The following is a 17,060-nucleotide window of genomic DNA, read 5'->3' as shown; positions in this document are numbered from 1 at the left end:
GAAGTAGGTAATGTCTATAATTGAAGTTCTGAGACTTCGAACAAGTAGTTCCCAAGTTTAACTAAGGTAGTACCTAAGCTCCGTTAAGATAGTATCTAAGGTAGATTAAGGTGGTACCTAAGGACTATTAAGGTAGTACCTAAGGTACAGTACCTAAACATGTCATTATGTGATTATTTAGTGTGGTCAATTGGTTCACTTTTCTTATTTTGGGGACTATACATTAGGTACTACCTTAATAACCCTTATGTGCACCTTAATTTACCTTAACGGAGCTTAGGTACTACCTTAGTTAAACTTGGGAACTACCTGTCTGAAGCATCAAAACTTCAATTGTGGACATTACTTACTCCACTCGTAACCATTAAAACATTTCATTATGTGATTATTTAGTGTGGTCAATTGATTCACCTTTCTTATTTTGAGAACTATACCTTAGGTACTACCTTAATAGCCTTTAGGTATCACCTTAATCTACCTTAGGGACTATCTTAACGGAACTTAGGTACCACCTTAGTTAAACTTGGGAACTACCTGCCTAAAGCATCGATTGACCAAGCGGTTGATCGATTGACCAAGAGATTAATCGGTTGACCAAGAGGTCGACCAATTGACCAGGCGGTCGACTGATTGGTCAATTTGGGAATTTATAAGGTCATTCCTACGCTTTTGTTTCTACAACGTCTTCTTTATTCTTTAATGGGTTTTATCGGTTTTGGGTTTTAAGACAGATTTTGGTGTGTTTTGAACCGATTGAATTGATTTTGGGAGAAATTTGAGGGCTTCCATGGCTAGGGTTTTGGATTTGGGTCGTTTTCTTCTCATTTCGTGCGTCACAGGAAGCTTCGTCACCGATCCCTCTCCATTTTTGTTCGTCAAGGCTTCAGGTGTGAGCTTCTACCATTTCCTTCTCTCCTTGTTGCTTTATCTCTGTCTTTTATGGCTCCCAAACGAGAGCCCGCAGCTTCTAAGGCATAGGGCAAGCACCCAACAAAGCTGTCTTAGGCGGAAGCACGACGAAAGGCACGTTTTGACACTGCCCTGTTTAGTAGCGCAAACGAGTTTCCCTACTTTTGGTTTTCGGGTCAAGTTTCTTTGTGTTCAACCTTTGAGAATTAGTTCAAGTTTCAGATTGTTCTACTAATATGGAAAGGACTTGTTGATGACATGGAGAAATCAATCTAGGAAGGGGAAAAGCAAATAGGACATAGTGCACGTTTCCAATATTATTTTGTCCATTAATAGTTGGATATCATATTTCATATATTTGAGTTTCCAAAAGCATATATTTTCGATATCAGAGGGCCAAAACACAAGTTTCCCAAAAAAAGCTAGTACCATGTGGAATTTATTTATTTAAGCTTGAGAAAGAATTTTAAAATATTATTTTTTATAGATAAACTTTTATCTTATTGGAACTTAAACAAAAACTGGCGACAAAACCTCTTCATCTTTTTACCACTTGAATGGAGCCTTAAGAATAAAATTTAAAATATAATTATTTATTGCACAAACAATAAATAAAAATAAATAAAATTGATACATAAAATTCTCAATTGAATGATTCAAGTATACAATAGAATTTGGATTGAGCCATTCAATTATATAATAAGAATTCAACTATTGAATAAAAGAATAAATATATGATATCAATATTAAAAATATAGAATAATCAAGGATAAAATTTTAAAATATTATTATTATTTATTGTACAAACAATAATAAAGAAAATTTTGGTACATAGAATTTTGAATTGAGCCATTCAATTGTAGGATAAGAATCAAATTATTGAATAAGAGAATAAATATAAGATTTGGACCATCAAATAAAATAAAAATATCAATACATAAAAGTATGAAACAAAAGAGAAATTAGGATATAAAGGAATTGGATCAAAGTATAACAAGTCCACACAATGGTATAAAAAAGGGACCATTAGGTATTGAATCCAAACGCGATATCTATTTGACACCTACTGAAAAGCATTATTAATAAAGTGATTTTATATGTGCAATTGGTTCCTATTATTTTATATCGGAATCTTATTGATTTGTATTTCATTACTTCACACTTTAATCTCGTTATTTTATATTTGGTTGGATTTTCTTCGCAGGTGCATCCTATTTATTTAAATTTTAGAATAATATATTCATCTCGTTATTTAAGAGCCAAAATTTGATGGGTACATCACATTTTTCCGTGGCACCCGCAGCAAGACCCAAACTATATTTTAATGGTAGATGAATAGATTTAAAAGGTGAAAGTGAAAGGCGGTGGGCTTGAAATGGGTGCTAAAAAGGCATGGGTCTGCCAGCCGTCTTGAGGTGGGCAGAAGAAGGCGATCGGTAGATGAATGGCGAATGCGGAGTCCACGGCGTTGAAGATTGGTTCCAATGTGGAATGTGGAATGGAGTGATTGAGTTGGAAGTCGGGCTGAGCCTGAGGGGGGACTAGCCTATTACCCACGAATGACTCATGAATGAAAGGGCATTATTGTGGGCAAATAAGGTTAAAGACGTGCGTAGTGGAAAAGAGAAAAGGGGTTCGGTTCCTGGAGCCTCTGGAGCCCGGAGGCATTGCAGACGGCCGTCCTGATTCTGAGGCGGGGTTGGTTGCATCGAGGTCCAACCCACTTTCCTGTCAATTTCAATTTTCATCCACCCCTTCCCCTCTCTCAACTCTCATCTCGTTTTTATTGATTTGCCCTATTTTCCGCGGCTTCTCATTTGGGCAAAGCACGTTCGAGCCTGAGCAAATTCTCCAAGGTGCCTCTACATTACCTGAAAACCATCTGTCATGTGTGCTTCCCATGTTTCGTTTCGTTTCGTTTCGTTTCGTTTCGTTTCATTTCATGATTCTGGACTGATAATTTTCTTTTTCCTGGTAGCGGTTTTTTTTAGGGTTTCTTATAAAACCTAAAATTTATTTTTTGTGTCAACTTTTTCATTACCCTGCTTGTTCCGCACGAATTTTGATGAACTGAATTTATTTGTCTTTTTTCTATTTGGGTGGAATAGGGAATGGGTTTCGTTGTTCTAAAATTATGCTTTTTCGTGATGCTTAATTTATTGATGTCATGCAACACAACTGGCTTTGGAGGCTGGTTTTTTATGGTCAAATTGAGGATGGTTTGTTAGAACAAAGTTCAAACAGAAATTGAAATTCTTTTGGCTAGAGGAAGGGGGTGAGAATTCCGGATTTTCTATCACATAGCCAATGCAAGATTTAAGTCTCTAATCATGAGTCATGACACAACCATGCCTTCTAATTCTTTTCTGAAGTAGGCAAAGCTGTTCTATCCATGGAAGATTGGTGATAAGTTTCTGGGTCCTAATCCTACATTTTCATTTTGTAATATTACAATCCTTTGGGGTGATCAAGGATGATTTTCATGGCTTATATATATATATATATATATATATATATATATATATATATATATATATATATATATATATATATATATATATATATTGTATTTTTTCTTCTAGCTGTTTATTGATTCATTTTGTTTTGTATTTTAGACTGGTGTTAAAATGTTTTTACTTGTTATTTACATGCCATGGAGCATATAAATGGGTAATAAATAGTACAAACTGGACTCTCATCTTTGGTCGTCTATGATACTCCCAATTTTGCTTTTCTTTGCTTCAGTCCAATGGCTAGTGATGTATCATAGGGTGTGTGTGTGTTTTGGGACATTATTTTTCCTTTTATCCACCATGTTGGTGGCTTCTAGCTACTTTGATGTAAGATGTACTGAAATCCAACTTCCTATATCGGCAGATTACGAGCATCGGTTGGGCCTTATATGTAGAGCTGCCTCTACACCCATTAGCTTAAACTTTTGGGAGTGTATGTGGTCCCGCATCATTTGGTATTAGAGTGAGGTTTGGCCTAGATTGCTTCGTGCTTGCTGACATGGGCATCAACAATTGAGTGGGGATGTCTGGCATAGCCCAGGCGGAAGTCCAATGTTGCGTATCAGCTGATTACTGATGTTGGTTGTGCCTTATATGTGGGGCTACCTTTTGGAAGTGTATGTGGTGCTGCATCATACTTAGACCTTGGGCCTGAAATCATCTAACTCATAGATCATGTTTGATGCACGGTGGAGGTTCTGCAGAATAGCAGCTTCAAAGTGCATGGTTGAGTCCATCTGCTCATGGATTCTGATGACCTTCAGAATCCAACATTTAGGGCTTTAACACTTAACACACTTATTAGGGAAAATCTGGGCTTTGTAAACAAAGTTCTTTACTTGATGAATTCATCCATATTTAGATCACCTGTGATGTACATTATTGAGCATTCAAAATATGCTTCCTATTAATTCAAAGCATGTTTTTCCTGGAAGCTTTATATTCTAAGTACTGAAGGAACTCATTCTGATAGGTCACTATCCAGTTTCTGTTTAATGAGATGGTATCACTTTACTTTCAGCATAAAGATCCTGATTATTGTGAGGTGTTTCATTTATCTGGAAAAGGGAGTCCAGAGTGAGGTGGTGGTTTGGGGTTGTTTGTTGAATCCAGTATGGGGATGTAAGGAAGTGCTTGTCAAGGTACCACAAAAAAGAATATACTAATTTCATCTTTGTTCTTGATAGACAAAAAGAAAAAAAGGGATTATTTTCGCTTCTTTACCATAATTTCTTGGATTTGGTTAAGAGACATTTCTCATTATATATGTGGGTTTCTTAATTGTAGGAAGCCAGCTGGAGGTAAAGAGTGAAGAGTTTAAGGGGAGAGTGAAAAGCAAGGGGTGGTTGGAGATAATTAACATAGGATCAAAGTTTGAATTTTAGGAGAGTGAATTTTTTCCTTGTTTCTTTTGGCAGAAAATTGAGCATTTTTATGGTGCTCCAAAATAGTAAATGTCGCATCAATTGTTCAAAAATGACAGGGAAGCCTCTAAAGATGAATTATATAACAAAGATACAATAGGGCCAAGTACAATCTCAATGGAGAACTGTTTTGCTGATCTACCTTAGCACTTAATCAATTATCATGCCATTCATACCCACCTAAATTAGAATTTTATCGTGGTAAAAAGGGTTTAAGAATCTGATGGCTATTGGTTTTGATCTGGGTGAGACTTGGGGTGTTTCCCCCAGAGATACAATGATGATCATAACAGAATTGGATCCTAGATTGGAAGGGCTAGTTTTCCACTATGCCATGCATCAAATGTGTGTTTGCATGAACACATTACTTGCATTTGTGTTTCTATATATCTCTGTGATTGTGAAGCATTTTCTGGGTTTCCATCCAAAAACCTTTCTCATAAATTAGATGATTTAAAAACTTCAGAATAAGTCTCACCAATATTCTCTTGAGCTGTACGATTAACTCTTCAATTTCTAGATCCTACCTACATCTGTCTTATATTCACACCTCCATGGCAAATCTTTCTCATTACCTAAAATCCGAGGTGCTTTTGACTTCTTTTGTGCTCATATGCTTTTTCACATTCTTTGTATAGTGCAATAGTCAACTGGTGAGGCCTGTGAGGGATGCAAGATCCAAGGATGCCGCTGCCTGAGGGAGTTTCAAATCTTAAGCCACGAAAAAAGAAATCCTTGACCCAAAAGGCTGCACAGTTTCAATTACAAGGTAAAAATGTCAAAGAGGCTCCAGAGTTTCCACTTTCCCTGCCTCTAAAAACAGGGCAGAAGGTCCCCAAAAGAAGTGCAAAGAATGAAATTGCTCCAATGTTGCAACAACCAGAGAGATCAACCTCAGATTCACTGCCAGACAATACATCTGGAAATGAGTACCGGGCACTGAGACGGAAGTATTTGCTGCTTGAGGAAGAGAGCTTTGCATTGGGAAGAGAATTGAGAGAGGCTGAAGATGAGGTTAAGATCCTGGAAAATGAAAAGCTTGCACTACTGGACCAGCTTGTTGTGTTAGAAGGTCTCATTGATCCTTCAGAGTTTCAGCCAGTGGGGATGCAGTCACCATAAGTCCTGATGTCTTGAGCTCATCACCTGACTGAAGCACACTTCTTTATTGATATGCAGGCGTGGAGTTGCATAATTTGATTAAAAAAGAACATCAAGGTTTCATCCCTCTCAACCTTTGCTTCTTTGAAATGATGACTTATTAATTTGCTCTAAGATGGCTTTCTTTTAGTGTCAGAATACTGGAACACTTTGAAATCATTATATTTGAATAGATGGATGAGCTAGTTAGTGTCTGGGTTCAGTTCCCATATGATGATTCTATTTGAATTTGATGTTCAGGGTTCCTTAGTGTAGAATAATGTTCTGATATACTAAGGTTATTTTCGATTTCCAGAAAGTATTAAGAGAATTATTTTTTTTTTCAAGGAAAATGATTTTCTTATGTTTGATTATATTATAAAAAAATACAAAATAAAATCAAATATAATTAAAATTAATAAGAAATTTATATATTTTAAAATTATTTAATCTTTATATAAAATGTTATATAAGTGAAACAAGTTTGAAATAATATATAAAAATAATTTATGAATTTTAATTTTTAATTTTTTTTTTTTCACTTTTTCTTTCTTCTTTTCTCTCAATTTTTTTTTTCTCCTCATATTTTCTACAAACCTTCTGCGAACCAAACATAGTCTAAGCAAATAAGAATATTCTAAGACGGCTAACAGTGGAAGAATGGGAACAATTGAGTATCTCAATTCTATTTGTTTATGGTTGAAAACTGTATATGCCGCGTGCCTACATGCCAATTATAACATTGTATATCATGACTCCTAAGCTTCATTCGTTCTTTGACAATGGCATGAAGTTGCCAGCAACATCACCAATACTCATTTGCTCTTAGTTGATATTTTCCATATTCCATATATCTGAGAGATGCTGAATTCTCACCTAGATTTGATCTGATGGAAAAGACACACCAATTGTGATGGATCTAATTTTTCCTTGAAAGGGCATTTTCCCAGCATCGTTTCCGTGATTCACTTGCTCCAGATTCAAAATTCACAAAGCAAATGCAGAAGGCTCGACAAAATGTGAAAAATGTAAGCAAAAATCCAGGGAAATTACCACACATAGTTGTCGAGAATCAGTGATGTACGTCAGATTTACTTAAATTCTCAAGGGAGTAGGAGTAAAAGCATTGCTGTGGGCACAACACAGAGACAAGAAAGGAAAGGAAACACTTGTTGGACTGATGTATCTCCAATTTCTGAAGCTTGTTTCACTTTGGTCTATGATCTAAATTCTGCACTAGAATTAAAATTTTCTGTATGCTGCTGTAATATATGTAAACAACATTCCTCAGTTCCGAGCCTGTTATCTCATTAACCCTAAACTGGTAGGTGCAACGCGGACAACCAGTGGGCTGGTTACTCGTGCATATCTGTTCCTCCATGACAAGAACCCAAACACATAGCTGTGTGATGGGGCAGCCACCTTGAGATGCACAGTGAAATTGATCTTCTGGCCATAGTGGCTGAAGATTAACCGGTGTGGTACAACAGTTACATTAATTCCAGTAGGAGCGGACACTACTGCTTTATAAATACTTCTTGGTTTCCCAACATTTGTCACTGTTCGACTAACTGAGGAGTTGTCTTTAAGATTGGGCACTGTGATTGATGGGTAGTTCAGTGCAGATGCAGTTGCAAAAGTTTGATCGCATGTGCTGTTGTCCCTTGTGATCAAATGCAGCAACTTCTCAGAGTAGCCGATTGAACAGAGGAACGCTTTGTAATCTGTTGGCTCTGTATCATAGATGAGGCCAGGATCAAGGACTCTTGTGGGGTTCACGAAGCCTGATCCATAATCAAATGCATTCCCCTTTCTTCCTTCAGGATCAACAGTGATGGACCTGCGGTTCTTATCCAAAATAGTTGCTGCATTTTCCTTTTGTAATGTCAGTTTTTTTTCTGTGGTTGGGGTCATAATTTTTGTTCAAAAACTATAAAGAACAACGTGAGTTTTGGAACTTGGAAATTTTACCCGTTGTCATGATCGCAGATTTAATTGCAGATGGAGACCATGATGGATGCACAGCTTTGACCAAGGCCACAATTCCTGTTACATGCGGACAAGCCATAGAAGTTCCAGAGAGAATGTTGAAATGCATTTTCTCAATTGCTGGAGACCAGGCTGCAAGGATATTCAATCCAGGAGCTGAGACATCAGGCTACAAAGTAGAATAATCAGAAATAAAGCATGAGTAAAATTAAGAACAAGTAATTAAAGGAGCAGCTCACATAAAATTTGATGATCTTTAGTAGGAATATACCTTCAAAATTTCTGGGTTTAAGGCATTGGGACCTTTTGAAGAAAATGCTGCAACTCGAGGAGCAGGATGAGATCCCAATACAGTCTTTGCTGGGAAAATCCTAGAAATTGGTTTTCTGTTCATGTAAATGGAATAGCCTTAAATGAGAAATACAAAATAATTCAATTATCTCACACTGAATCTTCATCATCGGAGAGTAGAAAATAACCGTGTATGATTAATATAGGATAGAATCCTGCCCCCTGTGCCCCTTCCAACAATAGCTGCAGGGATCACAAAAGGAATGGCAACATCCTTATCTGCTTCATCTATAAGAATCATCCCAACTCCACCAGCTTCTCTGACTACTGCACTCTTTGCCAGCTTTGAATCTGTTGAACTCTCGGCATGTTGGCATACCAAAATCTTCCCTCTAGCCTTGGTATTATTCAAGGAACTCTCCAAACAGTAGCTAGAGGGACAAGTAAACAAGAAAACATAACTTGAGATTTTTCATTTACGTGTTAATATCTAAGACTATACCTATTGTCAGGTACCTTCTGCTTCACCTGGATTGATAGGGAGTGAAGTATCCTGCATAGGCTTCGGAAGCAGAGATGATGCTTGTGGAGGCATTCATTTCAAACAGACTCAGACTTTCACCCTATTCAATAACCAAGAAGTGTTGTTTTAAGAGCCTAAGATTAATGTCTAAATCTACAGACATTACTAGGGAAATAGCATTACCGTGAAATTAGCACCATCTCCTAATACGATATCAGATGTAAAATCCCTATCTGTTGAACTAGCGGCAACAGTGATCATCCATGGAGCAAGGTTTGTTGCAGAACCTTGACTTCCTTCATTTCCAACTGAAGCAACTACCACTACCCCATGGCTAGCAGCATGGAATGATCCCAAGGAGATGGCATCATTAAAATAATCTCCCTGAGGTGCTTCAGGACCTAGGGACAGAGACAAGATATGAACGCCATCTCTAATTGCATCATCAAAGGCAGCTAGTAAGTCCACATCGTAGCAACCTGAGGCCCAACAAGTCTTGTACACTGCAATCCTTGCCATCGGAGCACCTCCCCTAGCACCTCCGGCTGCCAAGCCCTTATAATTCATGTTTGTCACATGCCGGCCTGCAGCTGTTGAGGCTGTGTGGCTGCCATGACCAGAACTGTCCCTAGGGGATTTGAATGACACAGACGTTATCAGATCTTCTTCAGCTTCATAGCCACTCAAATAATATCTGGCTCCAATCACTTTCCTATACCATAATTTTTTTTAAAAGAGTGAGGATCCCTCTGTCAATAAATTTCCATCAAATGATCTTATCAAATAAGGTATTACTATTATAAAACCTGTTGCAAGATGATGCATTAAATGCTTCTCCTGATTGGCATTGTCCATTCCATCCAGCTGGTACTGAAGGCATGTTGTCATCACTGAAACTTGGGGATTCAGGCCATATACCTGCTTCCGATGATGATACAAATTAGAGACATACTAATAACTTTGTCACAAAAAGAGTAGGGCAACCTTAATACACAGGCCTTAGAGATACCGAAAGTGCATGAGTAAAATATAAAAAATGAAAAATGAAAACGAGCAAGGCATGCCCCTAGCAGCCTGCCTCTTCCCGCACAATCAATGAACAGAAAAAAAATTCCACCCCGGAAGCTTAAGCAAAAAGACTTCCAAAGCCTGATGAGGGAGTCCAATGCTCTCCATATGCAGAATTAAAACCATTTGAACTCCAACATAAAGGAAGCATTTATAAGCAATGATTTGTATATTTGTACTTGTTCAAGCTTTAGAGGGCAAGAAGTAGGAATTAACCCACAGCAGAGATGGGTGGTAATGATCAAGCAATCATGATAGTCAAAAAGCATTCAATCATGAAAGACACCGAAAGGAAATACTCATACACACAGTTTTCTGACAGAAGGCCAACCAGGGAGGAAAGTTTTTTTACTTCTCTCACGGGCCACTTGTAGTATTTAGTGACATCCCTGGTCTGTTCAGCTTGTTATAAATGATGAAGCTCAAAGCTTTACTTTCAAGCTACATTGCTTACTATGTTGAGGTTTAACGCCATGAATGTCCTGATTAGGCTTCTGAACATCAGAGGTAGATGCTTTGTAGTTTGTGGTGACAAATGCCTACATGAAACTTAGTGAAACGGCTTCAAACATAACTAATGGAAAATAATTTGATATGACGAAGAGTTAATAAGCTCTTAAATATGTCTTATGATTATACATGGTTCTGCTTTAGAAAATTGAATGCTACTCTATTTACATAACAAACTCAATAAGCTCATGAAGTTGCTCAAGCTGATAGACATACAAAAGTAAATAATCGTGTTCTTGACAACGCTTGACTATTTCACCCAAAGCCTTGTGTGGGGGAGAGAATCCTTCAGGCACCCAAGTAAGAAATGGTTGGGAAGTGAAGGTGCGAATATGAGTATCAAAGAAAGAAAGAAAGAAAGAAAGAAAAGTAGAGTTAAATACAATGATATGAGTAGATAATGAATTGAAAGAGCACTGACCCGTATCAATGAAACCAATGATAACATTTTCTTGATTCTTGGTGGAATACCCTGGAATTTCCATGGTTTCTTCGCCCACGAGACCCATGAAATCCCACGAATGAGTGGTGTGCAGCCTTCTTTTTAAATTGGGAAACACAGAGACCACGCCCGGCATATCTGTCATTTCCAGACCCACAAATTTCTCTAGCTCAACAATCAAAACTCGAGATGATAGGATACACGAGGAGGAAAATTAATTGAAGCACTAAAAGAGAAGGAAAAAACAGGGAGAAAAAAAGAAAAAGACTGACTAGCCATTTCCGAAGCTTGCTGCTCCGTCAACTTCGCTGCAAAGCCTTTGAAACCATGTCTATAACTATAAACGTGGGAGGCCTGGGCTCGCTCAGTACTGCAGAAGACAAGAATCAATAAGATCGATGAAGGAAACATTCTCAAACCAGAGACCTAAGAAAAAGAAGATGTTTAACAGCTGAATGAATCTGACCTTCCTTTATGAACTGCAGTAAGCATTTGGTGGTTTTGCCTGAGAATTTCATCCGGGTCATCGCTAGTTCTGCTACCCATATAAACTACATACACCTGCAAAAACCATTCAAGAATTCTCAACACACCCAAAGCAGAGACGTAGACAAGATATTCTACAATGCCCCAATTCACCTTGGCAGAAAGAGATATGGTGAGTTGTGCAACAAAAACACCAACAAATAGATGAAGAATTCTACTAGACCTATAGTGCAAGGAAGCCATTTCCATTCTTCGAGTGGAAGAGATGGAAGAAGAGAGGATGGGGTTGATGGGTTTGGGGAAAGAAATAAATATGAATAAGGAGGAAGAGAAAAGGGGGGAGATTGTTCACAGGTTTGCTGTGATGCGTGATATGTAAATGCAAGAGGAAGTTGAAGAGCGGAGAGATGCCGATATTGTACCATATTAACATTAATATACATACAAAGGACACGGGAGGGAGGAAAGCAACGCCCTGGAAACGTGAGAAGTGGAGGGTGTCGTGACTGAGTGGGGTGCAGGTGGGGGTTACTTGGCTTTTGGAGCATCCAACCGGAAGGGAGGCTTTTGGTTGCACTGATCCCGTAATCCAGATTATTACAAGCAAAACTAAATAATAATGTTTGGCTAACAAGAACACCCACCCCAGCTTCTTCTCATCACACACACACAAACACACTTTTACTGGTGGCAATGTAGAAAATAGTTAGTGGGAGTTATGGGTCAGTTTGAATAATAAAATTCAATTTACTATACAGTCTTTCTTCAGATAACTATGGAGCCGTTACAAGAAGTGGGGATGGGATTGAGTAGTAGTAGTGGCCCTAGTGGGCGTAATCTGTATGACTGTATGCTCAGGCTCAGGCTCAGCTGGTACAAAAGGGGAATGCTCCTTTTTATGATTTTAATTTATACCATAGAATATATTTTTCAACCTCTTCAATCATTATTATTTATAGCTCCCTTTTTCAACCAATGTTTCTTTCTTTCTTTCTTTTTGAGTTTGCGATCCTTAACCTCTTCAAAAATCAAGCCTTGCTATTATTATTTCGGTATATTTTTGCAAGGGAGTTGGAAAGTTAACGGCTCCCCTTGGACTCTGAGGGGGTGTTTGGCCTACATTGTGTTTTCGTTCGAGAGTTTGATAACCCAACTGAGTTTTTTGTTATTATTACATGCTTTATTGAACACTACATTTTCTATATAAATTTAGATGTCAAATTTTCATAATTTTTAAAATACTATTTATAACTAATTAAAAATAATAAGGAACAACTTTAGACAATGCTTTCAAATGATATACCTATTACTTCTATTTTATTTAATGCAATTATGTAAAGACTAATTTAACCAAGACTTCGGACTGAACCCGCTGCTTAAGAAGACAGGTCTTGACTGGATTGCCTAACATTCATAAAATAGTTTTGTTAATATAATGATATCAATTTTATTTTTTTGGTTCCTCATGTTACCGGTGTGTAGGCATGAGTTAAAGGGAGAAGAGCACAGTAAACTCATGCGCCCACAATCATTACTGAACTTCTCTCATCATCAACGCCATCTGATTTTATAATCATCACAATCCCAATTGTTGAAATCTTTGAGTGAAGTATACTAATTAATGCAACAACTCCACTTAAAAAAGGATATACTTTTTTAAAAATAAATAAATAAATAATTATCATTGCAACCATTATTATTTTTGAGATAAATGGTGAGGACTGAGGAGGTGGTGCCCACATGCATGATTTATTCCATTTGCTCTGGTTCTGGGAAATTGGATCATATCTTGCGTGGGATGCATTGATACTAATGACGCTCTCCCACTTATCATCCTTGCTTCTAATACTCATTTTTAAATCGGATAATTAATCCATTAAATCTTTTATTATATTCAATATTACTTGGATGAGACAACTCCGAAATTAAAGAACCAACGTTACACCACCGTTGGAATAATGAGCCGATTAGCAAAGGCAAAAAGGCAAGTGAAATGGGGCGGACACTTTGTGGGAAAAATGATTGCCTGTATAGAATATTACAATATTAGAATATGTAGGTTGACAAGGACATTCTTTTCGGTGGGCGAGGCTTTAACGCCAGTGGCGAGTCTGGCGACTGGCGGTGATACGCATGATAAATGATCTCCTTATTTCCTCAAGGTAAATATATTTTTAATTTTTCTTCTTTGCTTTTCATTATAGAGTGGTGATTATGGCGGTTACAATCATCACTTACCCTCAACTTTTTCCCCACCCAAGCTTGTACTGGATGAGACAAACATCATGCTTTTTTGACCTAATTTTTTTTTTACCACCAAAAATCCAGTGGGAATCTGTAGACCTACTGTAGCCCCCAAAATTTGATATTAATTTTTAACTTAAAAAATATTTTACAAATTCATCCAATGCATTAATTGTCATTTGATTTGGAGATCATTTAACTTATAAACAAACACAACATATTTTTTAAAAATTTAATTAAAAATAAACACATGTAAATAGATATTATTTTTTGTTTATGTATATGTTAGTCATCACTAATCATTTATGTAAATATTATCATTCATCATTAAAAAATTTCTATTGTTCGTTTTTTAGTGAAAAAATAAATTATGTATTCTAAAAAAACCAAGAACATGGGACCGTTTAATAATATGGATAAGCTAGCTTGTAAGGTAAATACAAATTTATTGTTTGTGGGTATTTAAGGGGATTTAATCTTTATTTTGGGCCTTTGGCTCCTGTTATAGTCTTACAGAGAAAGGATGGGTCATCAAACGTGAATAGGTCTTAATATTGGGCATTGTGGCATAATTTTTCTAATTTAAAGACCAAGACATTGATTTGATGCCATATACACTCATCCCTAAGCTTAATTGTCCCATTCGTGATTTGATGTCAAAATCGTTTCCAAAGCTTTACTCTCCACAGACCCTCTGTTACCATATCCGAAACACATCCATCCTAGGGTTTTTACTAATCCCGATGCATTCACACCCATTCCCAAGTTTAACCATCATCGATCTCGAGACTTATCGGAACCTAATCATTCGATTCATTCCACAACCCACATAGCCAGCCCAAGAACTTTGCGTGCCTAACGTGCTTTTCTTGCAACAACATACCTGAGATTATTAAGGATTTTTGTAGTTAGTAAAGTGACAGATGATGTGTTAAAGCAACCTCTTTATTGGGTGATGATACAGGTACGGTGATGGTCAATATTATTACCCTACATTGGCGGGTTGGTGTTGATCTTTGGCCATGGCGCTACTGTAAGTGAGTTTTCATCTAAATATTGTTGTTTAGGTTCAGCAGCCAGCTTGCAGAGCTTAGTTCGACTACTAATTTGGGTTGCACTGACTGCAGAGCTTGTTGGACATATCAAATTAAGCACACAAATCTGGTTGTCTCTTCTTTTGGGTTTTTTGTTCGTATGTCATTAACCATGAGTATAAGAAAAAGATGGTACTGATGATGATTTAGCTACTCTTGAACAAATTCCACCTTCTTGATTTCCTCTCGTGACCTGCACGTTAAGCAATATGGGCTCAGCCTTCACATTGGCAGCCACCATGCAATGCAACGACACATGTTCAACCATCCCCTCTATTCTCTTTCATATACATATGCAGCAGCAAGGTGAAGCAGCTGCCTGTCCAAAAAAAATGAAACCTTCATCACACCACCATCGGAGAACCCATCAATTTTTATTTCATGGTGTCCTTCCTCTCCCTGTCTCTCAACTCACCACATCGATGACACCTGGGAATTTGTGGTGAAGTTAGAATTGTACCCTATGCTATAGTTCCTAGAAAGTTGTGTGGGGCAAAACCGATCATGTTTAAATGATTTAGGGGTCTTAGAACTCAGCTTTGATTCCCTGCTCAGGAAATAATATATCAAGTGTAATTGCCTAGTCTTTCTGAATTGTTTGAAATGGCTCAAGTTGGACTGGAGATACCTGCCTAAAGAGGCCGGATATAACATATTAAATTGATGAGAAGCTACCAGCCTAGCTAGGAAAAATTTATGTCTTGAAGAGGTGGAGCAAAGTTAGTTCTTTGAAAAGAGAGAAAGGACAGGGTAAATTGAATCTAAAATAATTTGAAATTTGCGAGAAAGGAATCCAAGTTAATCCATGTTTCAAATACGATCAAACTCAGCAAAATGTTGTTTGTTTATTAAAAGAATGATTCTTAATCAGGGGCGTTTGAACCGGAGGCTCCTGATGGGCCGGACAAGCGGAATAATACAAGTCTTCAATTATCAAATCCCTTTGACATTAACGACCGTATACCTCGGTTTGTAGTCTTTCACGGTACCACCAAAGCAATTTTGCTTCCAAGCATCCCCATCCTATGGGGTCTGGGTGCCTCACATGGACACCCATGTCTTTTTATATATATATATCTCCACGCGGTCTGAGTGTGTCTCAGCTCCCAAAGCCACACTCCCTCAACTCCTGTGCCTCCAGTTAGTATCCATTTCTCTTCCATGGCTCCTCAAACACTCCAATCTCGTCATGAACACAAGCTTCCTGTAGTAGATGATGATACAGATCAAAGGACTGAGCGAGTTCAACGAGCTCAATGGCTCCGAGCTGCCATTCTGGGTGCAAATGATGGCTTGCTCTCTACTACTTCATTGATGCTTGGCATAGGTGCAATTCGACATGATAGATGGTCCATGGTCCTCTCTGGATTGGCTGGAGCTCTTGCTGGCGCCTGCAGCATGGCGGTCGGGGAGTTTGTTTCCGTTTCCATGCAGAGGGATATCGAAGAGGCAACTGTTAGCCAGTGTACTGCAAAGAGCAAGTTATGCAAGCAAGATGATAAAGTCATCAAGCTTGATGTTGTCGCCAGTCCTCCACCGACAGTTGTTGAAACCATGCCTGCTCAGATTAACACAGCCCTGTCACCTGCAGTAACCCCTTCGAAAGGAACACCATGTGCAAAACTAACCTCTGAGCCAGCGGAGAAGGTGTCACCAACCATGACACCTGGAAAGAAGTTGCCTTTTGGTTCGTCTCCTGGGAGGTATCCAATGACGAAAGTGATCATGGAAGATGCCAAGACAAACACAATGAAAGGAGAGGAGAATAACATCATTGGCAAGGAAACACTGCCAAGCCCATATAAGGCAGCGGCTGCATCAGCCTTGGCATTTTTGTGTGGGTCATTTGTTCCAATAGCATCCGCAATGTTTGCGGCTCACAACACAGTGAGGACTGTGGTGATTGTCGTGGTGGCCTCATTAGCTCTGGCTCTGTTTGGAGGAGTGGGAGCTCAGCTTGGTGGAGCACCAATCAGGGTATCGGCGGTGAGAGTTCTGGTTGGGGGTTGGATCGCCATGGCAATCACCTATGGGTTGCTCAAGCCTTTTGAGAAAGAAGAATAACATCCATCAGATTCATCTTAAACGCTACCATATACGTGTATTTATGAAACCAAGGAGTGGGTGTAGCCAATGAGTACTTAACAGGCGTGTCCCAAAAGAGACAAAAGTACCAAGTTGTATCCCTACATCGTTATCTTCACCTGCTTGAGATGTCTACTCTGAAGGAAATGCCAAAGTTTTAAATATAACAGACCAAAAAAGCAACTACTTGCATATAGAATAACTCTAGTTAATTTACGGGTTTATTACAATTCACTCCTCTTATCTATGCCTTATTGGCTTATTTTGATAGAATAATGTACTCTTTATATAATTTCTCCTTCTTAGTTGTTCCACTTTACTCGAGATATAGTTTCTCCAAAT

At 38.1% G+C, this 17,060-nt stretch overlaps 3 protein-coding genes across 7 annotated transcripts; 2 read left to right on the top strand and 1 right to left on the bottom strand.

Moving 5' to 3' along the window:
* Positions 1–2,211: 2,211 nt before the first annotated feature.
* On the top strand, positions 2,212–6,218 carry LOC117913501. 4 transcript variants are annotated; one of them, XR_004651099.1, is made up of 2 exons: positions 2,212–2,765; positions 3,787–4,038. XR_004651099.1 is itself a non-coding variant. In XM_034828490.1 (2 exons), exon 2 carries the CDS (start codon positions 5,516–5,518, stop codon positions 5,966–5,968), a length of 453 nt encoding a protein of 150 aa, XP_034684381.1. In that variant the 5' UTR covers positions 2,295–2,765; positions 5,485–5,515; the 3' UTR covers positions 5,969–6,218. The 4 variants fall into 4 exon arrangements, 3 of the variants coding, with proteins under 3 accessions (XP_034684381.1, XP_034684383.1, XP_034684382.1); XM_034828490.1 differs by lacking the exon at positions 3,787–4,038 and adding an exon at positions 5,485–6,218 and having other exon boundaries at positions 2,295–2,765; XM_034828492.1 differs by lacking the exons at positions 2,212–2,765; positions 3,787–4,038 and adding exons at positions 4,422–4,564; positions 5,485–6,218.
* Positions 6,219–6,894: 676 nt separating this feature from the next.
* Positions 6,895–11,739, bottom strand: LOC117913619 (subtilisin-like protease SBT1.6). Of its 2 annotated transcripts, none has more exons than XM_034828637.1 (11): positions 11,449–11,739; positions 11,276–11,370; positions 11,082–11,179; positions 10,789–10,947; positions 9,596–9,707; positions 8,973–9,501; positions 8,795–8,889; positions 8,455–8,697; positions 8,247–8,361; positions 7,958–8,144; positions 6,895–7,851 (listed from the first exon to the last, which is right to left on the bottom strand). In XM_034828637.1, the coding sequence occupies exons 1-11, from the start codon at positions 11,542–11,544 to the stop codon at positions 7,289–7,291; spliced, it is 2,292 nt and encodes a 763-aa protein (XP_034684528.1). In that variant the 5' UTR covers positions 11,545–11,739; the 3' UTR covers positions 6,895–7,288. The 2 variants fall into 2 exon arrangements, with proteins under 2 accessions (XP_034684528.1, XP_034684529.1); XM_034828638.1 differs by having other exon boundaries at positions 11,519–11,739.
* A 4,055-nt stretch (positions 11,740–15,794) lies between these two features.
* On the top strand, positions 15,795–16,697 carry LOC117913359 (vacuolar iron transporter homolog 1-like). The gene is made up of 2 exons (XM_034828301.1): positions 15,795–16,098; positions 16,366–16,697. Exons 1-2 carry the CDS (start codon positions 15,795–15,797, stop codon positions 16,695–16,697), a joined length of 636 nt encoding a protein of 211 aa, XP_034684192.1.
* The last annotated feature ends 363 nt before the right edge of the window (positions 16,698–17,060 follow it).

This window comes from Vitis riparia, chromosome 4, assembly GCF_004353265.1.
Source record: "Vitis riparia cultivar Riparia Gloire de Montpellier isolate 1030 chromosome 4, EGFV_Vit.rip_1.0, whole genome shotgun sequence".
Lineage (NCBI taxonomy): Eukaryota > Viridiplantae > Streptophyta > Magnoliopsida > Vitales > Vitaceae > Vitis > Vitis riparia.
The sequence above is the reverse complement of the archived record's forward strand: the minus strand, read 5'-3'. Positions and strand labels throughout refer to the sequence as shown.

Excerpts from the sequence above, each read along its gene's own strand:
- LOC117913501 (XM_034828490.1), top strand. The coding sequence starts at position 5,516 with ATGCAAGATCCAAGGATGCCGCTGCCTGAGGGAGTTTCAAATCTTAAG.
- LOC117913619 (XM_034828637.1), bottom strand. The coding sequence starts at position 11,544 with ATGGAAATGGCTTCCTTGCACTATAGGTCTAGTAGAATTCTTCATCTA. Across the intron at positions 9,708-10,788 it reads CATTGGTTTCATTGATACGG|GTATATGGCCTGAATCCCCA; the intron begins GTCAGTGCTCTT and ends CATCGGAAGCAG. Across the intron at positions 8,890-8,972 it reads GAGATGGTGCTAATTTCACG|GGTGAAAGTCTGAGTCTGTT; the intron begins GTAATGCTATTT and ends GTTATTGAATAG.
- LOC117913359 (XM_034828301.1), top strand. The coding sequence starts at position 15,795 with ATGGCTCCTCAAACACTCCAATCTCGTCATGAACACAAGCTTCCTGTA. Across the intron at positions 16,099-16,365 it reads AGAGGCAACTGTTAGCCAGT|ATGCCAAGACAAACACAATG; the intron begins GTACTGCAAAGA and ends TGATCATGGAAG.